The 26343-nt window shown below is 34.2% G+C and overlaps 1 protein-coding gene across 1 annotated transcript in view; it reads left to right on the top strand.

Moving 5' to 3' along the window:
• Cnbd1 (cyclic nucleotide binding domain containing 1) overlaps window positions 1-26343 on the top strand; it is a 429741-nt gene that overhangs the window by 30942 nt on the left and 372456 nt on the right. Inside the window, exon 3 of the mRNA XM_027946778.3 lies at window positions 1858-1965. Within this exon, the coding sequence (XP_027802579.3) occupies window positions 1858-1965 (108 nt within the window). The remainder of the gene's footprint in view (window positions 1-1857; window positions 1966-26343) is intronic.

Raw genomic sequence — 26343 nt, 5'->3', positions numbered from 1 at the left:
AGGAACTAACAGTTTTGATTGAGAACAGTATATCCCAGAGGTTATGAGTCAATTCCATTCTCATTTGGATTCTGTATCTTCCACCTCTTTTTCATATGAATTAGGTCAATTATTAGGGTTGCAGTTTCTTTATGTGTACAATGAGCAATAAAATGTGTCAACATTATTAGATTGTATAAATATGCAATGAGAAAAATAGTTATAAAGATCTGTTGAGAGCCACAGCCAAAGGGGCCCCAGCAAACTTCCAGCTGCCAGCTGATTGGCTCCTCTGTGGTGATGCTCATTGGGCTGTTTCCCCACCCTTTCAGACCACAGAGCTGCTCATTGGGGGACTTTTTTTGGCTCTGCCCACAAGACCCAGCCTATCGGCCTCAAGAGCAGGAGGAGTGGGGGAGGTTGAGAGGCTTGTGGGAAGCTGGTGGTGGCAGTTGGGCTCTGAGGGTTTTCCCGAAGAGCTGTGTGGTGTGGCGTGTGTTCTAAAAATAAAGTTCGTTTCTTTTGACAAGTGGCTCCTGAATTGTGCCCAGCCAGACTGTGGCAAAGATCCTTGTTTGGAATATAACAAGTACTTAATAAAAAAAAGGATATGTAAAATAGGTGATTATAGAATGTGAATTTCCAAAATCTTTGTGAATTTTCCAAAATCTACATGGAACTGAGTGGTCAGATTTAAAGAGTAGATACTTGATCAATCTATCTTTGTAGAGTGAGAAAAGGAATTAAAGAGTATGATGTCCTCCTAAATCACATCCACATTTTATTGTTTGAATCAATTAAGATCAATGAGATTCTTAAAGTGTATGACATTTATCGTGTATAAAGTATCAATATGGTATTTTGGGAACGTTAGCCAAGAGGGAAAAAACGGCGTTATAAATATTTTTGAATGTGTATTACTTATATTGACAATATATTAAGAAAACTTCTCTTGAGGACTTTCGTATTCATTGCCATGAGGCAAATATTGACTAAGATGTTTGTCAGTGTTCAATTCAAAGTATGATCATGTTTGCTAATTATTGAAATAAGCTGTCATAATTAATGTTTACCATTTTAAAAAACATTTCATGATAATTGTCAATTGAAAATTGATACAGATTTTCCAGAAACAAGTGTCATTACCTAATATTTAATAATAATTGGCTATATTTCTTGTTTACTGGCACTTTTAATGTTTTCAAAATATGGCCACAATGTAATGTACATTTGGAGGAGAATTTATTTATTTTTATTGTTTGTTTGTTATTGGGGATTGAACCCAAGAGAACTTTGCCACTGAGCTAAATCCCCAGCCTTTTTAAATTTTTTGAGACAGCATCTTGCTAAGTTACTGAAGCTGGTCTTGAATTAGCCATCCTACTGCCTCAGACTCCAGTGTCATTGGGGTTACAGATGTGCTCCACCATGCTAAGAAAGGAGGAGGATACTGAAAATAAGAAGGCCACCTGGCCTCTACTGTTAAGAGTTTATTATTCATCAGGAAATGAATCAGAAATCTTTATTTATCAAAGACATGCCAGATGATTTCAGTGATCTTCTGAAGTTGGGAAATGCTAATATTTTCACCAAATAATGCTTTATTTCAGATCTAAAAATACAGTATAAGGAATTTTCAAAAATCATCGCAAAGACTCACATATATTTTCCAGTAGTGTATATGTAAATGTGAAGCATTTTGGAGGGATTTTTATTATCTGTAACAGTAGCAGAATTAACAGTATTAATTATAGAAATCAAAGTCTTAAGAAAGCTTAGTTTAATATTTTGATATAGAATTAATTGGTATGTACTAAGTGAAAGCTCTGAAATTTGTTGAATATTTACACTTCAATTTCTCTCTTTTTAAAGGTGGAGTTCTCACAGTATGTTAGCAACTCATGAGGCATTTATGGCACAATATCCTAAAATATTTCTGCACAAAGAACCCAGATTGCCTAAAATTTTCAAACCGGTGGAAGAAAGGTAATTATGTTTTATTTTGAAAGCAAAGTTGTGTGTGTGTGTGTGTGTGTGTTTGTGTGTGTGTGTGTATGTGTGTCTGTTTGTGATCTTACATGCATAAATGGAACTAAAAATAATGAAAATGTTTGTTTACCAGCCCTCCATGCTGGGGAACAATCAAGGAAACAGACTGGTAGGTAAGGGTAGATGAATTTTCTTGCTGAACAAAAATATTTGCCCACTGCTAAGGAGCATAGTTATATAAACCATTTGTCAAAATATTACTCCCTTTTATTAAAGAATGATAGTTTATGAAAGGAATTAAAGTACCTGATAGCATTTCATGAGAAACTTTCCCACAGAAATGGATAGTGTTGGTGGGTGGAGGGTATGTGGAGATTCGCTATGTATCAATGAATGGACCACAGTCACAGGGCAACTGAAGGTACTTGAAAAGCCCATTTGATTAGGTTTCTACTTCTACATGGATCTGCAGTTTATGTATTTTTAAAGAGCAAGAGTGGGATACTTAAGTATGTTGCAGAAGGTGTGATAACCTTCTTGGAAAAGGATGAGGATGAGTTGCCAAATGGCACTGTAATGACCCGGGTGGAATTATAAGGTTCTTGTGTCATCAGCACAGCATAAAATACAAAAAAGCTTCTTTCTGCTTAGACAACATTCCCATAGAGGTTCCATTTACATCTTTAGTGAATATGCAAAGCCCCACTCTGTGCTACTCTAGTAGAAATGATCTTTCTACACCCTCAGCTTCCAACTGCAGCCTTCTCTAACCCGTATAACTTCTGTTGCCATATCCATATGTTTGTATTTCACTTGTGTGTTTACTAGTGTATATTTTTATTTTGGACATTTAGAAGAGGCACTGACTTGTAATTGGGATTAATAAATGGGTGTGTGTGTGTGTGTGTGTGTGTGTGTGTGTGTGTTATCCATTGGGGAAACTATTTACTGGCTCTATAGAGTTGGTAAAAAAAAAAGTGTTCTAATTTACTTATATTAATAATATAAAAATAAAAACTCAAACAAAATTATTGTTACAAATGTGTTCCTAGGGCTTGAAGGATATCAGAATAGGAGTACCAATCTATTTTGTTATCTTACACTCTATTTATAGCTGTAGGGCAGTATTATGTAGAACATGTCATGCCAGTTAACTGAGAAAACTCTCTGGGAGATGAGCTTACTCTGCTTTTTCAAAAACAATTCTGTTAAATTAATTTTATAAAACTTATAAAAAACAGAAATTCAAATAAAACATTTTTCATAACCTTATTTAACCTTATCTACCATCTGAATCAAACTCCATCCCGATGTGGCAAGACTGCCTAGAACCATCACATAAAGCTTATACTGTGATTTATCCAAATAACCTCACTCTACATAAATTTCTAATAAAATATTTTGTACTTTTGGTTCCAAGTATATTCAATTTCTATTCTAATCTTGTTGATTAGATTGAGACTTGTAAATTTAGCTCTAACAAGTAAGGGACTAGGAGTATTTATGTAGAGCTGAAATCTCCTTCTTGCCCTCCAGTTTCTTCATAAAGCTACCAGTATGAGTCTATTTCTTTGGTTAAGAATTCTTTGGGGGACTGGGGTTGTGGCTCAGTGGTAGAGTGCTCGCCTAGTATGTGTGAGGTGCTGGGTTCGGTCCTCAGCATCACATAAAAATAAATAAATAAAATACGGGTATTGTGTCTGACTACAACGAAAAAGAATTTTAAAAAACCTTTTGGGAAGACTACAGAGAGAGTAGTGGCTTTAAACGCCTTTGGTAATACACTACCACCTTCATATCTTTAAGAAAAAATGAGACCCTAAATTTTTATTAATGGTCCACTAAAGTGTGGGGTACAAAATATGCAGAGACTAGGGAAATGCACAATATTAATTGATTTGTATGCTTTAAGTTGCAGAGAAGTCAATCAAATTAGCTTCATATGTAAGGGGAATTTTAAAGATCATTGTTTCCCTCCATATGCCTGCCTCATCTTTGTTGGGTTGGTTAGTTTAATTTTCACATGGTCTGGAGAGACAGAGAGGAGTTTTTATTTTTATTTTTTGAAAATAGCTCTGGCAGAAGCACATTGAAGACTCTTGTTATAATCCATTTCTGGATTGCTATGGTGGTCCTCTGATTTGCCAGTCCTAAATTACATGCTGGTACTCACAGAGTGAAGAATGTAGTTGACCCTAAATAGAAGCATTTAGAATAAAGGTAGGAGAGCAAGTAGAGTGATAGAAGAAAATTGGGATATCATTAACTGGAAAATGGTGAATGAATACATGATCCTTGTTGAAAATTTCTTGAAGACACACAAGTCAATAGGAGGTTGAACAAAATGTTGAATGGAAAAATAATACATTGAAAAAATAGCAGTGGGCTTTGAAATCAAATATAAAATGAGAAAAATTATTCAAAAATTTTCTCTGACTAAATTTTTAGTCTTTCAGAAGACTAAATTGCCAACAGAATTAGAGGGGAAAAAGATAATCATTTAGAAGTCAAACAATAGAAAATAACCAAAATCTCCAAACATTCTCCTAAACAACTTGTATTTCTTTAGACAGGGAGTCAAAACTGCATTTTAGTTTTGGGATATGAGTCCCAAAGCAAAAACAGCAAAACCAGAAGCAGACAAATATGTTTACATTAAACTAAATAGGCTTTGCAAAACCAAGGGTGCAATAAAGAAAGGGTAGACCACCAATGAATTGGGAGAAAATATATATAAATCATACATCTGGTACAATGATTTGATATCCAAAAATACATGAGGAATTTGACTCAATAACAAGAAAACAGCTTGATCAAAGAAAAACGAGTAAGCAATCTCAAAAGAAGACATAGCAAAGGCATTTGATATAATTCAGTATCTGCCTCATGGTACGTGTACAATAATGTTGTTGAAAAGACAAAATGGTAATTTTTATTTTTCAGCTAGGAAAACAATCTAAAGCAGTAATAAATATACCTTCAATTGAATTAAAGTTTCATAAATATGTTTCATAAAATATATTTAAGAAAATAATGAATCTTCTCTAAGCTTAGCTTGCAAGGGTCCCTTATGAAATATCTCACACACACACACACACACATATGTATATATATATATATATATATATATATATGTGTGTGTGTATATAAATTTTGATATGTATATCTGAAATTCATACACACATGGCTAGTGAGAATAAAACTCAGGAAAATCAGAATCTTTCAAAGGAATAAAACTAATGATGAATTACATCTTATCAGAGAGGAAATGCCTACACTATCAAAATTATTCATCAACAGCCTTTACCTATTATATTCAACACTCTATAATTATTTTAACTCAAATATCATGTCACAGCTGTGATACAAGTAAGGCACCTGCCTGGCTGTAGGTAGCTGGCAAGAATCCCTGATACCAGAGCACTTGCTAGATATTGACGGAATACAGTCATGTGCTGGGAGACAAATGCTTCATGGAAGCATTAAATATACTTGGAATGATGATTCATTAATGAAAATAAATGAAAGACCTGGCCAAGACATTGGGAGCGATAATTGTATTTGAGCAAAAATTTAAGAACAGGACAAGAATGGGGTCAAAGATGGTTTGGAACTCTCATCATTAACTAAAATTTATTTTATTCATGGATTGTTTAGAAGGTAAAATTTTAGTATACTCACAGATATAGAAAAATCAAAGAGGATCTATTATGTTTTAAAAAAGAGCACTGAATTTTGATACAGAACACTTAGGTCTGAGTATTTATTTTGCTCAACAGCAACAAAATACACTTTGGAGAAGTCTCTTAAGATGGCCTTAACTCAATATTTATTCAGAAAAAGAACAATATTAATATGCTACCTCAGAGTTATGAATTTAAAGAGCTTTAAATGATACTAGCTCTTATTATCATAGACTATAGATGGCTATGATATTTTATGGGTAATATATGTTTGTCAAGAAATTCTTTGTTTAAAATAGGTTCAACAACAGGGTAAAAAGATGCAAACTGCAGATTGTATAAAATACTATTAAGAGGATGGGATGTAGCTCAGTTACAGGATACTTGCCTAGGTTATGTTACTATGGATTCAACCCAGGGTTGAATCCATAGTAACATTAAGAAAAAAAGAAAAAAAAACCTTTATGTTTAAAGTGGGTTGCACAATTAAGTGACTTACATATTACAATGGAAGATATAATTAACAATGTCATTATATGAATTCTCAATGATTGAAACCAACTAATTTATTTGTTCCCAATAAACATAATGATCATTGTCTTTTTTAGGAATAAAAAAAAATCTGATTGCTATATCCCTCAGTATTTTAAGCAACTTTAATTCATTAGAGAGAGATGGGCATGGTTCCAGATTTGTATCTCTTTTCTATATTAGGAAGATGTAATTATTATAAATGTTCTAATTTGAATAAAAATGCTACTTTTATGTAAATAGAGGGCCCTTCTGCTTTTAAGTTATGCTATACTAATTTTAGAACATTTTTTTGCTCAACAATTAGAACTTTGCCATCTTTTTTGATATTTTAATTTGCTTGTGAATGACATATAAGAGGCTTGAAAATATCCATCTAATTTCCTGAGAACTTCGTCTACACGAAGGTAGAAAATAATGCAGTTATAAAGGGAAATATGGGTGTTCAGGGGTAGTTAAATGGTAGAGTGCTTGCCTGACATGTGAGATGCCCTGTCAAAGTCCCAGAAGTACACACACAAAAAATGTGGTAAATAGTTTATATTTTAAAAATGTAATTATAATTCTTTACATTTAAAAATTTCCAAATCAATACAATTGGTGATTTCTATCCAGAATATTGTCATGATGGGCGAAAGGTGCGACTTATTCAGTCGAGGGGGAGAAATAATGTCCATGCGCCTCTGCCCTTTTCAATGCTTTATTCACTCAAATCGCTCAATACAATTTCACTCTATAGGTTCTTAATCAAGAAAATGACAATCCTGAATGCTAGGCACTGCAATAGGCATAATCAATCCACAGCAAACAATTCTAGATTAATTCTAAGCACTGCAAACACACTTAATCATGACAGGCTCATGATGAACGTTCCCTTTGCATGCTAAGCTCAAGTGTCAGATCAAAAGTCTCAAGCCCTAGGCTCTAAATCCAGCAGATGCACACTCACTCAGACCACTGTGATCGGGTCAGGAACCTGGAGTAGAGTTGATAGATGGCTGAGGAGAGGGTTATAGGGAGAAGTCCTTTTCTCACCAGAGTCAAGAGACTGTTGCAGAGCTTGAGAGAGGTGAGAACAACACAGAGGATCAGGCAGATGAGAAGAGTTGGGATGTCAGTCCAGGTCCTCACCAGGCTCTCAGGCTTGAGTGCATCAGTGTTAGTTGGCTGAATGTCTGTTCATTTGCTCCATCATTTATACTAAATTTTGGAGCTTCTGACCGTCCCTTTAATCCCTATTAGCTGCTACCAAATTTCTCAGTGATATCATTCATCCTGAGATTAAAGTATCTGGTCTGGTGGTCCCCACCCTGATTTTCTTGCTTCTCACTCTTATCAGGGCAAGGGTAACATGCCAGAGACTTCACTCTGAGTTTGTCAGGGTGGGGAGAAGTGACTTGTTTGTGCCTGAGGCCCATACTGGAGGGTTCCTTAGGTGTACCTAGTGAGACTTCAGGTTTCAAACTGGAATTTTAAAATGGAGTTGCTTAGTCTGAGGCCTAAGGCCATCCTTACAAATATGTAAACTAAAGCTGTTTGTATTTGAATTATTATTCAAATTCACATGCTCTTAAACTTTGGTACTGCTCAATAATATGATGAAAGATAATTGTAAAGTCTGAGAACCCTGGCTTAAGATAGGAAGTTATAATATTTATGATTTAAATGCATAAGAAAAAAAAAACTCTACTATCAAGAAGTCTTAGGATTTTATATAACATTGGTTAATATAACCATAGTGTCCTATATTACATTAAGCTCTTTTTTTATTAATTAATCCAACTATTATTTATCAAGTATCTACCATGTAGCAGGCATTTTGCTGGGATAGAAGAAGATGAATATGGCTTTTAGGCCTTAAGCAATGGTCATGCTAACAATTTTTAAGCACAATAATTTATATTTAAGAATTCATTTTTCAGCTTTCAGATTGTACCATTTATTAATATAGACAAAGGAACATAAGCAATAAAGAAAAAGATTGTCTATTGACTTACCTAATCAACCAGAGGGTAAAGCTGACCTTAAGGAAGGTAAGACACAAGATATGGACTGTGTGTGGATTCTGTTTTTCAGCCCTAATTGTCTCTGTAAATAGTCTCTGTTCTTTCTTATTGTTGTGGAATTTCTCAATGTAGAGGAACATGACCACTGGAAGCCTTGGGCTTGTTGTAACAACACTGACACAGGAGAAAAAAAGGAATTTGTTTCCCCAGAATAACCCAGGAAAAAAATTGGTTTAGTCTGGGCTACATGTTAACCTACCTTCCCAGTGGCATAAAACCTATTAGTAGAAGAAATGAGGATGGAGAGGCACCTTATATAAAGAAAAGAGCCACTATACACAAGGACTGCACTCCTGGGTGTAAAATAAATTAATACATATAATAGTGACAGTTAGTTTTAAAATGTTGCATTGTTTACTTAAGAAAATTTAATATCCACACTTTTTTAAATAATAAGAGAAGACATCAATTTTTTAACCAATGATTGTTTAAGTCATATTATTTTGGGAGTAAAAAGGAAACCTAAGGAAATTATAGTAGCCAAGTGGGGGAAAAAATAAGACTTCACGGAACTGTGGAGAACTATGTTAAAGATATATTCATTCAAAAAGTGGCTTTTTTGAGGTATAAATTAAAGCATTTGCAAAGACGCCTGCCTAATCGATATAATTTTATTTGAATTTTACAAAATGTTACTAGATATTGATCAATTTTGGTTCCAGAAAAGATTAGTCAGTTAAAGAAAATTAGTTCTTAAAAATTCAGATAAGCTTTGAAAACATATATGCACTGATTTAGGAGTGGAGATTTAGCTCAGTTGTAGAGTTCTTACTTAGCATGTTCAAGGCCTTAAGTTTAATCCCTAGTTATGGGGAAAATAATTCGTACTTGACTTAGAGATGAGTGTCTTTGTTTAGTTGGTAGACATTAAGCAATATGCTTATCAATGAGAGAAGAACTTTGCCCAGAGGGTGTAGACCAGAAATAATGTGGCAGAAGCTGAGGAATAGTCATCAATATAACTGAATGATTAACTAGGTTGTTTCTTTCAAGATATTTATGTTTACTAAATTAATCAAAAGCTGCCTAACTTTTAAGAAAATGTTAAAGTATGATACCAGATATATTCTATAAATAAGTTTTATAGAGTGTAAATGAAAAAAGTAAAAAAAAAATGATTTCTAACAAATCTACACATTTCTTAAACTGTATGCTTCATAAAAATCCACATTATTTTATTTAAGGAATACATGTAGAAAGAAAAGGAAAAGCTAAGAATAATTTTTATCATATATTGAAGGCTTGAAAAAAACATCAAATGCAGTAGTAAAAAATAATGATACCTACCTCAAAATAGAACATTTCTAGTACAAGAAAAAAATTGTAATGGTAGAGCCATATACAGTAACCTCCATTAACTGTATAAACTGTACAGATAAAATGTATAAGAACTGTTTTTTAAGAGAAAAATTCTGATCAGTACTGTAATTTAGCTTATAATTGAAAATGCATTAGATCAAATATGCAGTGCCTTGACTTAAAGCGTCAGTTTTGCAACCATGACTACATGGCATTGAAGATATCAATCTATCTAGGCCTCAGTGATCTTATATTTAAAATGAAATGTTTGGGTAGATGACATTCAAGGTTCCTTTTTGCTCTATTAAGCTAACTTTCCTTTTTCTAGTTAATGTTATAAATGCCATAGGAAGAGAAAGTTGATATTTTTGTTTTCTTTTGATATATTGCTCCCTAAAAATATGGCCCTTCCCTCTCTACACCTTTACTACCATGATCTCTGAGAAAAAAGGTCAAGGAAAACACTATTGTGGGGAGAAGAAGATATAAGTGGATGAGTATGGGGAAAGGAAGAATAGAGAAGAGGAATTGAGCTAAGCTCCAGGGACATAGATCTTTTCCCACTCCCATCCCTAGGACAAGCTTCATAATGAGGGAATGCTGGTATCCATATAGCCATGGAGGAAGTTGCATCATCTTTTAGGGCAATGATGTGCAACTCAGACTACGTGATAGAATCACCTGGGAAGTTTTTCAGCAATACCAATGCTAGCCCTCGGTCCATCCCACACTATGTAAATTTGGATCCTTGGTTTGGTTTCAAGATCTCAATATTTAAAAAAAAATATGTAGATGATTCATTCTTGAGAATTACTGCTTTAGTGTAAGGGATAAATTGAGCTCAAAACAATGCTTAGTATGAAGTGAGAATAATAGGACAGAATTGGTGGAGTGAGATGTTTACAGTTACACCAGCAGCTAATGTTATTGGCCTCCCTGGGCATGTCTAGTATGCAGTGGGTCTGGAATTTCCCATGAACACTGGTGAGAGAAAATGAGATGCTGATAGGACTGTGGGCTAAAGAACCTTAGGGAGGGGAAGATCAGATGGTTGAGGCAGGAATCTAATGGTACAATGGGAAAATATTAAGGGTAGCTGTGGTAGAAAATAATATATAGATATTTATAATATATATAAATATGTGATAGATTCCTCAGTAATATATTTATTATCTCTCTCTCTCTCTCTCTCTCTCTCTCTCTCTATATATATATATATATATATATATATATATATATATATATATATATATATATATATATATCTTAGTCAATGGCTATATTGTAGTCATCTTCAGTAGTTACCAATCTAGGGGCCAGAGCAGATGTGCCAGGCACTCTGAAAGAGGAACATGATAGCCCATAGCACATAGTGAAAGGAGCTCCTCCCTTCAACCTCTACAAAATACATTCCCTCAAATGTTCACCTCTCACTCTTTGTGAATGGCTAAAATCCAGCTCTTTGTTACATTTGTTGAGGTTTGTGACTTAGGAATTGAAAGTACAGAGATAACCTCAGGCTAATGATTCCCCGCTTGTTTAACACTAGGGATTTATTATTCAAAAGTTAATTACTAAGTATTTACAGAGGTAGTATTACCCAGCAGTCAATGACAGAAAGTTGGTTATACTGTCAATCTTACTTTCAATGGATTCCAGATCAGTGTTTTTCAAATTTTAACATGTGCATAAAATCCACGAGGGAGCTTATTAAAATACAGATTCTGATTCAGATGGTCTTGGTTGGGGCCTGAGTTTTGTACTACCAGCTGATTCTATGCTGCTGGTCCATGGCTCATAGTCTGAGAAGCAAGCCTAGAGGTTACTATTCAGAGTTTTCAGAATGTAGCAAGGATTGTAGGACTGTAAATTAGTATACTTTGTTAAGCAGTGTGGAGGTACCTAAAAAAGACTAGGAATAAAATCACCATATTACCCAGCTATCCTTGGTATTTATTCTGAAGAACTGAACTCAGAATACTATAGAGATGTACATCAATATTTATAGTAGTGAAATTCATAATAGCCAAGTTATGGAACCAATCCAGATGTTATTCAACAAATTAATGAATAAAGAAAATGTAGTATGTATACATGATGGGATATTATTCAGCCTTAAAGAATAATGAAATGATGGCATTTGCTGTTACATGGATGGAACTAAAGAACATCATGCTAAATGAAATAAATAGGACTCAGAAAGTCAAGGGTCAAATGTTTTCTCTCATATACAGAAGGTAGACTAACAAAAGAGGGGAAAATTTTGGGGGGAATTTTATGAAAATAGAAGAGGGATCAATGGAGTAAAGGAAGGGTAGAGTAGAAAAGCAGGAAGAATGAAAAAAGGGAGAGATAATGAAATTGACCAAATCATGCTATGTACATATATGAATATACCACAGTGAATTTTACCTTTAATATATATATATATATATATATATATATATATATATATATATGTGTATATATATATATATGTGTGTGTGTGTGTGTGTGTGTGTGTACACACAACACATACTTGTGTAAAGTACCAAGTTTAAAACCATTAAATAAATAGAAGAAAGACCAAGAGAGTAGAGGAAGGAGAACAGGGGAAGAAAGGAGAGGAGGAAATAGGAAGAACCGGGGGCTAAAGTGGAGCAAATTATACTCCATGCATGTATGATTATGTGAAATGAACCCCACTGTGATGTAGAATGCACTAACAAAATCACGAAAAATGTGCAAAAATCACCAAACTGTAACTTTCTGCTGGGAAAATTTTTTACTGGAAAAATTTAGTCCACAGTTTATAATTCGCTCATCTAGGGGTTTATTTCCAAATAAACTATGAAGGTTTACATGGGTTTAGTTATTATATAATTTGCCCTCTATTTTCATGGATTCTGCATCCGTGGATTCCACCCACTACAGATCAGAAATATTCAGAAAATTGTGTCCATATTGAACATGTATAGGCTTTTCACCCTTTGTCATTGCTCTCCAAGTAGTGTAGTATGACATATATTTGTATAGCATTTACAATTTGTTGGGTATTATAATATAGAGATGAATTAAAGTATAAAAGAAGATGTGCAGGTTTTATTGAAATATGACACCTTTAGATATAAGAGACTTGATCATCTACAAATTCTGGTATTCTCAAGGGGTCCTGGAAACAATGTTCCCTGGCTCCTGAAGGATGACCGTACTCATTTTATTAAATTCAGCTGCAAATCACATGTTGCACATAATATGCACAGCATGATAGTTTGGAATTACTTTGCTATTTTTTACTTACGGCATTTTAATGAAGTCCAGCCAGTATCTTTTATCTTAAAAAGTTCCATTTTTAATTAAGCAATGGATCAGATAAGGAAAAGAGAGGCAGCATTAGCTCTCTCTGTATAAAAGGAATTTCAGTTTATTACTTATCTAGGTAATGAAAATATTTTGAAAAATTATTTTTTTAGTTTGTTATGTAATTTTCAACTGGGGAAAACAAAAAGGATTTTATCTGTTCACTGCCCCACCTATCAGCCCCAGAAATCCTCTAGGAGAATCCTTTAACGCTAAAGGCAGCCTGACAAGAACAGGTCTACTGGGGATGTTACTCATGGGCCCAGAAGTCTGAATGCTCAGTCAGCCAAATTACCAGTCATGTCAAAAACTGTCGAAGTATGTTCTGTGCAAAGAATTGATGCTGAAGTTTGACTTTAGATATTAAAGAGGCTAGAAAATTCCAGTTGCTCTAGAATTTTATACCAGAAGCTCAAAATTTTACTTCAAAGCAGTAACATGTAGCTTGGATCTACATGGGTTAAAATGGTGAGGAACTTCTCTATAATATATATTGATCCTCAGATTCATTTTAAGGTAATCACTTGATATGATTGGCATATAGGTTGGATAGACTATAAATTTTCTCAAAAAGTGTGAGTTCAGAGAATGTTTGAAAATGAAGACGAATAGTTTGAAACGAAGCAATGAAAAACCTACAGCAAATAGCTTTTGACTGATTTTTTTTGAAAATCTTCCAAATTGCTTTGTGAACTTGTGTTTTTTTATTTTTATTCTAATTTGTTATATATAACAGCAGAATGCGTTACAATTCATATTACACATATAGAGCACAATTTTTAATATCTCTGATTGTATACAAAGCATATTCATACGATTAGTGCCTTCATACTTGTACTTAGGGTAATGATGTCCATCTCATTCCACCTTCTTTCCTACCCCCATACCCCCTCTCTTCCCCTTCTACCCCTTTAACCTATCTAGAGTTCTTCTAATCCTCCCTTGCTCCCCCTCCCAACCCCACTATGAATCAGCCTCCTTAGAGAAAACATTCAGCATTTAGTTTTTTGGGATTGGCCAACTTCACTTAGCATTATATTCTCCAACTCCATTTACCTACAAATGCCATGATTTTATTCTCTTTTAATGCTGAGTAATATGCTATTGTGCATATATACTACATTTTAAAAAATTCATTCATCTACTGAAGGGCATCTAGGTTGGTTCCACAGTTTAGCTATTGTGAATTGTGCTGCTATAAACATTGAGGTGGCTGTGTCCCTGTAGTATTCTGTTTTTAAGTCATTTAGGTATAGACCAAGGAGTGGGATATCTGGGTCAAAAGGTGGTTCCATTTCCAATTTTCCAAGGATTCTCCATACTGCTTTCCATATTGACTGCACCATTTTGCAGTCCCACCAGCAATCTATGAGTTTGTGCCTTTCACCCCACATCTTTGCCAGCACTTATTGTTGTTTGTATTCTTAATAGCTGACATTCTGATTGGAGTGAGATGAAATCTTAGAGTAGTTTTGATTTGTATTTCTCTAATTGTTAGAGATATTGAACATTTTTTCATATATTTGTTGATTGATTGAATATCACCTTCTGAGAGCTATCTGTTCAGTTCCTTGGCATATTTATTGATAGGGTTATTTGTTTCTTTTTGGTGTTTAGCTTTTTGAGTTCTTTATATACCCTAGAGATTAGTGCTCTATCTGATGTGTGAGGGGTAAAAATTTGCTCCCAAGCTGTAGGCTCTCTATTCACCTCACTGATTGTTCCTTTTTCTGAGAAGAAGCTTTTTTGTTTGAATCCATCCCATTTATTAATTCTTGATTGTAATTTTGTGCTATAGGAGTCGTATTAAGGAAGTAGGGGCCTAATCCGATATGATGGAGATTTGGGTTTACTTTTTCTTCTAGTCGATGCAATGTCTTTGTTTTAATTCCTAGGTCCTTGATCCACTTTGAGTTGAGTTTTGTGCATGGTGAGAGACAGAGGTTTAATTTCATTTTGTTGCTTATGGATTTCCAGTTTTCCCAGTACTATTTGTTGAAGAGGCTATCTTTTCTCCAATGTATGTTTTTGGCACCTTTGTCTAATATAAGATAACTAATTATGTGGGTTAGTCTCTCTGTCCTCTATTCTGTACAATTGGTCTACCAGTCTATTTTGGTGCCAATATCATGCTGTTTTTGTTACTATTGCTCTGTAGTATAGTTTGAGGTCTGGTATAGTGATGCCTCCTGCTTTACTCTTCCTGCTAAAGATTGCTTTAGCTATTCTGGGTCTCTTATTTTTCCAGATGAATTTCATGACTTGCTTTTTCTATTCTGTGAGGAATGTCATTGGGATTTTGATCAGAATTGCATTAAATCTGTTTAATGCTTTGGTAGTATGGTCATTTTGACAATATTAATTCTGCCTATCCAAGAACAAGGGAGCTCTTTCTATCTTCTAAGGTCTTCTTTGTATTCCTTCTTTAGCATTCTGTAATTTTCATTATATAGATCTTTCACCTCTTTTCTTAGGTTGATTCCTAAGTATTTTTTTGAGGATATTGTAAATGCGGTAGTTTTCCTCATTTCCCTTTCAGAGGATTTGTCAGTGATATACAGAAATGCCTTTGATTTATGGGTGTTGATTTTATATCCTGCTACTTTGCTGAATTCATTTACTAGTTCTAGAAGTTTTCTGGTGGAGCTTTTTGGGTCTTCAAGGGATAGAATCATATCATCAGCAAATAGTGCTATTTGAGTTCTTCTTTTCCTATGTGTATCCCTTTAATTTATTTCAATCCTAATTCAATTGCTCTGGCAAGTGTTTCAAGACTTAAAAAGAAGTGGTGAAATAAGGAATCCCTGTATCATTCCAGGTTTTAGAAGGAATGCTTTCAATTTTTCTCTATTTAGAAGGAAGTTATTCTGGGGCTTAGCATAGATAGCTTTTACAATGTTGAGATATGTTCCTGTTATCCCTAGTTTTCTGGTGTTTTGAACATGAAGTAGTGCTGTATTTTTGTCGAATGCTTTTTCTGCATCTATTGAGATGATCATATGGTTTTTATCTTTAATTCTTTTGATGTGATGAACTACATTTATTGATTTCTGAATGTTGAGCCAAACTTGCATCCCTGGCATGAACCCCCCCTTGATCATGGTGCACTAGCTTTTTGATATGTTTTTGTATTCTACTTGCTAGTATTTAATTGAGAAATTTTGCACCTATGTTCATTAGAGATATTGGTCTGAAGTTTTATTGATGTGTCTTTGCCTGGTTTTGAAATCAGGGTGATATTGGCCTCATAGAATGAGTTTGGAAGTGCTCCCTCTTTTTCCATTTCCTGAAATAAATTGAAGAGTATTGGTATTAGCTCTTCTTCAAAGGTATTTTAGAACTCAGCTTTGTATCCATCCAGTCCTGGGCTCTTCTTGTTTGGTAGACTTCTGATGACATCTTCTGTTTCATCGTTTGAAATTGATCTGTTTAAATTGTTTGTATCATCCTAATTCAATTTGGGCAAATCATATGATTCTAGAAATTTGTCAATGCCTTCAATCTTTTCTATTTTATTGGAGTACAACTTTTCAAAACAATTTCTAATTATCTTCTATATTTCTGTAGTGTCTGTTGTGATATTTCCTTTTTCATCACTTATGTCAGTAATTTGACTTTTCTCTCTCCTTCTCTTCATTATCATGGCTAAGGGTTTGTCAATTTTATTTATTTATTTTTTAAAAAACAACTTTTTATTTTGTCAATTTTTTCAATTGTTTCTTTTGTTTCAATTTCATTGATTTCAGCTCTGATTTTAATTATTTCTTGTCTTCTACTGTTTTTGGTGTTGATTTGTTCTTCTTTTTCTAGGGCTTTGAGATGTAATGTTAAGTCATTTATTTGTTGTCTTTTTCTTCTTTTTTATTATTTTTCATAGTTGTTGATGGACCTTTATTTTATTTATTTGTATGTGGTGCTGAGAATCGAACCAGTGCCTCACACATGCTAGGCAAGCGCGCTACCACTGAGCCACAACCCCAGCCCTTTTTTTTCTTTTAATGAACGAACTTCATGCAATGAACTTTCCTTTTAGTACTGTTTTCATGGTGTCCCAGAGATTTTGATACATTGTATCTGTGTTCTCATTCACCTCTAAGAATTGTTTAATCTCATCCTTGATGTCTTCTGCAACCTATTGTTCATTCAGTAGTCTCCAGGTGTTGGAATGGATTTTATTTCTTATTTTATCATTGATTTCTAATTTCATTTCATTATGATCTGATAGAATGCAGGGTAGTATCTCTACTTTTTTATATTTGTTAAGAGTTGCTTTGTGGCATAATATATGGTCTATTTTAGAGAAGGATTCATGTGCTGCTGAGAAGAAAGCGTATTCATTCATTGAAGGATGAAACATTCTATGTATGTCAGTTAAGTCTAAGTTATTAATTGTATTATTGAGTTCTATAGTTTCTTTGTTCAGTCTTTGTTTGGATGATCTATACAGTGGTGAAAGAGGTGTGTTAAAGTCATCCAAAATTATTGTGTTGTGGTCTGTTTGACTCTTGAACTTGAGAAGTGTTTGATGAAAGTAGATGTTCCATTGTTTTGGGCATAAAAATTTATTATATTTGTGTCTTGTGGATGAATGTTTCCCTTAAGCAGTATGAAATATTCTTCTTTATCCTTTTTGATTAACTTTGGCTTGAAGTCTTCTTTTTTGTTGAGGATGGAAACCCCTGTTGCTTCTGCAGTCCATGTGAGTGGTATGATTTTTCCCAACCTTTCACCTTCAGTCTGTGGATGTCTTTTCCTATGAGATGAGTCTCTTGCAGGTAGCATATTGTTGGGTCTTTTTAAAAAATCTAATCTGCCAGTCTATGTCTTTTGATTAGTGAGTTTAGGCCATTAACATCCAGGGTTATTATTGAGACACGATTTGTATTTCCAGCCATTTTTGTTTATTTTTGGTATTTAACTTGGTTTCTCCTTTGATTATTTTTTCCTTTAGTGTAATAATTCCCTTTGTTGATTTTTATTGTTGTTTTTCAATTCCTGTAAACCCTTTTACAAATCTACTGAGTATATAGTAGATAACAACTGAATTCACCATTTCTGTACATTGTGACCAAATTGTAAATGTCTTAATAGCAAACATTTGTTTCTAGGGTGTATATTATTTATATTGGGATATATTAACATTGTCCTTTACCTCAAAGGAGAGGTATTGGATCCCTACAGGGGCACTATAAGCCTATAGGGTAAAAAATGTAATGTCTCAGATCCAAAATGCTACAAGGGAATACACAGAAGCAACATGGCAAGACAAGAGAAAAAATTGCCCCAAACAAATCAAGATACCACATTATTAGAATCCATGGCCAGCAAAGCAGAAGAAATGATAGAGAAGGAGTTCAAAATGTACATAATTAAAATGTTCTGCAAATTAAAGGATTATATAAGAGAGCAAATACAGGCAGCAAAAGATCATTTTGACAATAAGCTACATTAACGGATACAGGAAACAAAAGATTATTTCAATGGGGAGACAGAGGTTTTTTAAAAAAAATCCTTGAAATGAAACAAACAATAAACCAAATTAAAAGTTCAATTGAAAGCAGCACCAACAGATTAGACCACTTGGAAGACAGGACCTCAGACAAGAAAGATAAAATATATAATCATGAAAAGAATGTAGACCACATAGTAAAAATGATAAGAAACCCTGAGCAGAACATTCAAGAAATATGGAATAGCATGAAAAGACCAAATTTAAGAGTTATCAGGATAGAAGAAGGCGTAGACTTTTAAACCAAAGGAATGAGCAATTTATTCGATGAAATAATATCAGAAAACTTTTCAAACATAAAAAAATGAATTGGAAAATCAAATGCAGGAGGCTTACAGGACACCAAATGTACAAAATCACAACAGATTCACACCAAGTTACATTATAATAAAAATGTCCAACATACAGAATAAGGAGAGAATATTGAAAGCCACAAGAGAAAGGAATCAGATTACATATAAGGGAAAACCAATTAGAATATGTGCAAATTTTTCAACCCAGACCCCGAAAGCTAGAAGATCCTGGAACAACATATATCAAGCTCTGAAACAGCATCTCTTAGCAAATCATCACAAACTGTGGGAAAATCATAAAACAACTCTAAAACATGATTAGCACATTCACTGGTGGGAACAAGTTGGGTAAGGGTGATTGGTTAGTACAAGAGGGGGATTCCTTTAAACTGATTGGCTTAAGCCATGAGGGAAGTATGTGCTGAACTACATGGTTTCCCAACATGTTATCAACCACCGTAAACTACTGGAAGGGTCATCTGGCATCCCATGTATTTTCCTTGTCTCATGCTGATTGGTGGCTGCTAGGGGGTTGCTATGGGTTCCCACTAGCCTGACTGAATCAGGGACACCTGGCGCAGCAGATCTCTCCTGTTATTTGCAGATAAACAACTCAGCAGGATGGGTATGTGCCTAGGAGTGCCCTGTGGGTCTTTCCAAGGACAAGGGTCATGCCCCCTTCCTTGGACAGGCTTTGCTCTGAGGTAGAGGCTGGTTTTTCAGTGGTTATTGGCTGACTTCAGAGCCTGTGTGAGGTTCACAGGCAGACACTATGCTTAGGGGACTATCTCTGCTGCTGCAGAGTCCCAAGATGGTGGCAACTGGGGGATCCCCACTTTGGTGGATGGGGGTTCACATAGGGGTGGTGGCCAGAGTTCCTGCATGAGGGAAGCCACTGGGTGTCCACCATGGGAGTGGAGTCTGTGATTTTTGCTCGGTTGGGTGGCTGAAATTTCTGTGTGGGTGCTGCTTCTGCATATGATCTTGCTTGGTATCTGGTAGTCCTGAGTTGAGTAGTTGGGAGACCTACTCTGATGCTAAGGGGTGATTCTGCATGGGGGCAGGAATATTGCTCCCAAAGAAGCAGTATTCTCACTACTTGAATTCCTGGTCATAGAGCAACACACAATTCTGCCTCCCTCTGGCCTGCCATCTTGGATTCATCTGAGCTTGTGCTTTTGAACTTGATTTTTTCCCCTTATTGTTTGAATTAAGTACATATAAGGAGTGCTTATTTTATGATACTTTATGACTGGCTTTGGATAATTAATAAATGTTTAAACCATAGGCTATTTAAGAAAACATATTTAACATTAGGATAAATAAAACTATAGTTGCTATGATGATAAAATCCATATTTTCTCTAAGTTTTGAGGTCTATTGAATAAGATGCTCCTAGTGTTTTAGTTTTAAAAACTTAGAACTATAGTAATTTTGTTTCCCTAATTTATTCTAAAAAGAAATATAATGAATATACTATCTATAAAGAAACTTCATGTTAATTCCTTATCTTTTATTCATTCCTGCAAACAATATATACTAAGCAGTAACATTGTGCTACATGCAACTCAGGGCCCTAGGCTCAGAGCTTGGTGTTTCAATGGGCTCTGAGCAAGAGGTAATGAGTACTGAAAGGAAAGCGAGGAACCAGGAGACAGGCAAGCAAGAAATGAAAGATGGAGACCAGGCAGGCAGAGATACACACAGGAGAGTGGTTTTTTTTTTTTTTTTTTGTGTGTGTGTGTGTGTCAGAGCTGACAAATAAAGGCACATCCCTCCATAGTAAGGCCCTTGGGTGGGAAAGCCGTAAAATGGCTGCTGTCACTTCAGCAATCTCTAACTGCTGAAGATGTTGAACACTTTTTTTTCATATTTTTGTTGACTGTGTTTCTTCTTTGAAGTTCCTGTTCAGTTCCTTTGCCCATTTATTGATTGGTTTATTTATTTTAAGGAAGGACCTTACAACTATAGTGTGGGTGGTGTCAGAAGTGAGGATGGAAGGGGGTCTCTGCACTGAGATGTGACATTAAGGCTGATTATGCACTGAAAGTTCAGGGAAGGCTTCCTTGAGGAAGGGGGTGTTCAAGTTACAGAAAAAGTAAGTTGTTCAGGAGAAAGGAAAGAGTATCTCAAGTTAGTAGAATCATGTGATATTCTTCACATTGTTGACCACACGAATGCTGGCAAAGAAAACAGTTGGTATTCTCATTGCCCGATTTGGTAGTTGTTATCAGAAATTTGTTGAAAAAAAATCTTTCAGAACCTATGGATAAATTCTTCCATATCCATTAGGATGGGTATGATGACTGGGGGTAGGGAGAGGTCAGAGAAAAGCAAGGAAGGAAAAGGAAGGCAAGAAAGAAAGGAGAGAGGGAGGGAAGTATAGCAAAGCATGGGAGACACAAAGGGCTTTCATGCTGGTTATTTTTATTTTTTATTGGTTCTATTTAGTTATATATGGCATTAGAATCTATTTTTAATAAATTTATACAACCATGCAATATATCTTATTCTGATTAAGACCGACTTCTTGTGGATGTACACAATGGTGCAATTCACTTAGGTATTTTCATAAACACACATAGGAAAATTATGTCAGATTCATTCCATTATCTTTCCTATTTCCATCCTCCCTCCTTCCTTCATTCCCTTTTGTAGTATCTACTGAGCTTTTCTTCCTCCTCTCCTCCCCTTTTATTGTATTTAACTTCCATATATCAGTGAAAACATTTAACCTTTGACTTTTTGGAATTGGCTTATTTCACTTAGCATGATAGTCTCCAGATTCATTGATTTACTTGCAAATTTCACAAAGTCGTTCTTTATTGCTGAGAAATATTCCATTATGTATATATAACACATTTTCTTTAACTATTAATCTGTTGAAGGGCACCTAGTTTGGCTCCATAGCTTAGCTATTGTGTATTGAGCTGCTAGAAACATTCATGTGGCTGCAACAGTGTAGAATGCTGATTTTAAATCCTTTCGATATATGCTGAAGGGTAGTATAACCAGGTCAAATGATGGTTCCATTTCTAGTTTTCTGAGGAAACTTCATACTGAAATAACTGCTTCCAGAGTTATTGCACATTTTTGCAGTCCCACCATCAATATATGAATGTACCTTTTCCCTGCATTCTTGCCAACTTTTATTGTTGCTTGTATTCTTGATAGTTGCCATTCTGAGTGGAATGAGGAATTCTCAGTGTAGCTTTAATTTGCATTTCTCTAATTGCTGAAGATGTTGAACATTTTTTCATATTTTTGTTGACTGTGTTTCTTCTTTGAAGTTCTTGTTCAGTTCCTTTGCCCATTTATTGATTGGGTTATTTGTTTATTTGGTGGTAAGTTTCTTGGGTTCTTTGTATATTTTGGAATTTAAAACCTTATTGGAAGTGTGTGTGGAAAAGATTTTCTTTCATTCTGTAGTTTCTGTATTCATATTCTTGATTTTTTCTTTGCTGTGAAGAGCTTTCTAGTTTGATGTCATCCCATTTATTGGTTTGCGACTTCACTTCTTGTGCTTTAGGAGTCTTCTTAAGGAAGTTAATCCCTGAACCAGTATGTTGAAGTGTTGGGCCTACCTTTTCTTCTGTTAGGTTCAGGGTTTCTATTCTAATTGCTAGGTCTTTGATCCATGTAGAGTTGATTTTACTGCAGAGTAAGAGATAGGGATTAACTTTTATTGTATTACATATGGATTTTTAGTTTCCCCAGCACCACGTGTTGAAGAGACTATCTTTTCTCTAATGTATGTTGTTGATGCCTTTGTCTAGTATGAAGTAACTATTTATGTGGGTTTGTCTCAGTGTCTTTTATTCTGTCTATTGGTCTTCCTGCCTGTTTTGGTGCCAATACCATACTTTTTTTTAAACTATAGCTCTGTAGAGTAATTTAAGTTCTGGTATTGTGATGTCTCCTGCTTCATTTTACTTGCTAAGGATTACTTTAGCTATTCTGAATCTCTTGTTTTTCCAAATGAATTTCATGATATTTTTTCTATTTCTATGAAAAACATCATTGAAATTTTAATAGGAATTGCATTGAATCTGCATAGTGCTTTTGCTAGTATGGCCATTTTGGCAATATTATTTCTGCATATTTGAGAACATTGGAGAAATTTTTATCTTCTAAGGTCTTCTTCAATTTTTTTCTTAAGTCTTCTCTAGTTTTCATCTTAGGGATCCTTCAACTCTTTTGTTAGGTTGATTCCTAAGTATTTTATTTTTCTAGGCTATTGTTAATGGGATAATTTTCTTAATTTCTCTTTCATCTGATTTACTGTTGGATTATAGGAACACAATTGATTTATAGGTGCTAATTTTCCATCATGCTAATTTGCTGAATTTATTTATGAGTTCTAGAAGTTTAACGGTGGATTTTTTTGAGTCTTCTGAATGTAGAATCATTTCATTGGCAAAGAGAGACAGTATGAGCTCCTCTTTTCCTATTTGCATCCCTTTAATTTCTTTCTTTTGCCTAATTGCTTGGGGTAGGCTTTTAAGGACTATGTTGAATAGAAATGGTGAAAGTGGGGATTTCTGTTTCGTTCCTGTTTTGGAAGGAATGCTTTCAATTTTTCTCTAGTTAGAATGATTTTGGCCTTGGATTTTTCCTAATAGATTTTACAATGTTGATGTATGTTCCTTCTATCCCTAGTTATTCTAGTGTTCTAAACATGAATGAATGCTTTATTTTGTCAAATACTTTTTCTGCATATATTGAGATAATTATGTGGTTCTTTGTGTTTAAATCTATATGATGTATTATGTTTGTTGATTTCCTATGTTGACTCAATCTTGCATTCCTGGGATTAAATCCACTTGGTCATGGCACACTATATTTTTAATGTGTTTTATATGTGATTTGATAATATTTTATCAAGATTTTTTGCATCTAGGTTCATCAAGAATATTGGTCTGAAGTTTTCTTGATGTGTCTTTGTCTGGTTTTGGTATTAGGGTAATACTGGCTTCATGGAATCTGTTTGGAAGAGTTGTCCCCTTTCCTATTTTAGGAAATAATTTGAGGAGGATTGGTATTAGTTCCTTAAAGACCTGGTAGACTTCAGCTGAGAATCCATTTATTTGTTCCTGGGCTTTTCTTTTTTGGCAGACTTTTGATGGCTTCTTTAATTTCATTACTTGAAATTGATCTGTTTAAATTTTTTATATTCTCCTTGTTCACTTCGGGTAGGTATTATGTCTCTAGGAATTTGTCAGTATCTTCAAGATTTTCTAGCTCATTGGAGTATAAACTTTCAAAATAGTTTCTATTATCTTCTGTATTTCAGTTGTGTCTGTTGTGATATTTCCATTTTCATCATGTATTTTAACAGTTTGAGTTTTTTCTTTCTTTTATTTAGCTTGTCTTAGAGTTTATCAATTTTTTTTATTCTTTCAAAGAACCAACTTTCTGTTTCATAGATTTTTTGAATATTTTAAATCTCAATTTCATTGAGTTTGGATCTGATTTTAATTATTTCCTGTCTTGTACTGCTTTTGGTAGTGATATGTTGCCCCCCACCAGGGTCTTGAGATGTAATGTTAGATTTTTTTACTTGGTACTTTCTGTTCTTTTAATAAATGAGTTCAATGCTATGAACTTTCCTCTTAGAATTGTCTTCATAGTGTTCCAGAGATTTGGGTATGTGGTATCACTCTTCTCATTTATTTCTAAGTTTTTTTTTAAATGTCATCCATGATTTCTTCTGCTATCCATTCATCATTTAATAGTGAATTATTTTGTCTCCATGTGTTAGAGTAGTTTCTACTTTTTGTGTTATCATTAATTTCTAATTTCATTCCATTATATTCTGATAGAATGCAGAGTATTTTTTGTTGTTGTTTTTGCTAGGCATTCATTTCTTTGTGGCCTAAAATTTGGTCTATTTTAGAAAATGATCCATGTTATATTCAGAAGAAGGTGTATTCAATCATTGATCAGTGAAATAGTCTATATATGTTAAGTCTAGATTATTAATTGTATTTTTCAGTTCTGTAGCTTCTTTATTTAGTTTTTGTTTGGATGATCTATCCTGCATTGAAAGAGGCTTGTTAAAGTCACCCACTATTATTGTGTTGTGGTCTATTTGATTTGTGATATTGAGGAGGATTTGTTTGATGAACATAGATGCTCCATTATTTGGGGCATAAATATTTACTACTGTTATTTCTTATTGTATGATTTCCCTAAGCAGTATGAATTTTGGACTTCTTTGTCTCTCCTGATTAACTTTGTTTTGAAATCCACTTTATCTGATATGAGAATAGAAACCCCTGCTTATTTATGAGATCCATGTGAATGATATGTTTTTTCTGTTCATCCACCTTCAGTTTGTGGATGTCTTTGCCTATGAGTTGAGTCTCTCGGAGACAACATATTGTTTGGTCTTGTTTTTTAATCCAATCTACATGTTGATGTCATTTGATTGATTAGTTTATACCATTTATATTCATTATTATTATTGATACATGCTTTTTATCTCCTTTCATTTTGATTTATTTCTAGTTTTATTTATTTATTTCTAGGTTGAATCAGATTCTCCTTTGACTGTCTAGTGTAATTTCACCCTCTGCTAGTTTTTATTTTTATTCTCCATTTCTTCTCCATGAAATATTTTATTAAGGATGTTTTGTAGTGCTGGCTTCCTAGTTGTGATTTCTTTTAACTTTTATTTATCATGGGAGTTTTTATTTCATCTTCAAATCTGAAGCTAAATTTTGCTGAATATAGTATTCTTTGTTGGCATTTATTTTATTTCAGAGATGTTATATATTTTTCCAATACTGCCTAGCTTTTAGTTTCTAGGATGAAAAATCAGCTAAAATTGTATACTTACTTGGTATGTTAGGCATTTTATAATAATGTGCCTTGGTGTAGGCCTAATGTAATCATGTATATTTAGTGTCATGGTATGCCTCCGGTATTTGATTTTTCATTTCATACTTAAGGTTTGGGAAAGATTTAATATTTCATTGAAAATATTGTGTATTTCTTTAGTTTGTATTTCAGAGCCTTCATCTATCCCCATGATATTAAATTTGGCCTTTTAATGCTATCCATAATTCTTGAAAATTCTGTTCCTGGTCTCTATATATCTTTTATCCATGGTTAGCTTTATTTTCTTTCTTTTAATTTTTTAAAAAGTTTTTTAGTTGTAGATGGACACAATACCTTTATTTTATTTATTTTTCTTTATTTTTTCTGTGGTGCCAGGGATTGAACCCAGTGCCTCATGCATGCTAGGCAAGTGATCTACCACTGAGCCACAACCCTGGCCTTATTTTCAAGATTATATATTTTGTCTTCATCTAAGTGGTCTAGTCTATTGGTGATGGTTTCCATTGAATTTTTAATTTAATTTATTAATTTTGTGGATTTCCAATGGATTCTTCCTCAGAATTTCTATCTCCTAATTGAAGTCTGCTGGTCAGGTATTCTGTGTAGTTTGGGATGGTTTGTTCCCTTGCTTTTTCATATTGTTTGTGTGTCTACCATCTATCTGGAAGGATCTGAAGCAGCAGAATTTCTACCCTACAAGCTTATAGTGTCCTTGTAAGTTTCTAGTACCTCACAGATTATTAGGGTAGCCCAATAATAGCAACAACCTATGCAAACAATATGTAGCAATAGACTAGTTACTTAATTCCTAA

This window comes from Marmota flaviventris, chromosome 15, assembly GCF_047511675.1.
Source record: "Marmota flaviventris isolate mMarFla1 chromosome 15, mMarFla1.hap1, whole genome shotgun sequence".
NCBI classification, from domain to species: Eukaryota; Metazoa; Chordata; class Mammalia; order Rodentia; family Sciuridae; genus Marmota; species Marmota flaviventris.
The sequence above is the reverse complement of the archived record's forward strand: the minus strand, read 5'-3'. Positions and strand labels throughout refer to the sequence as shown.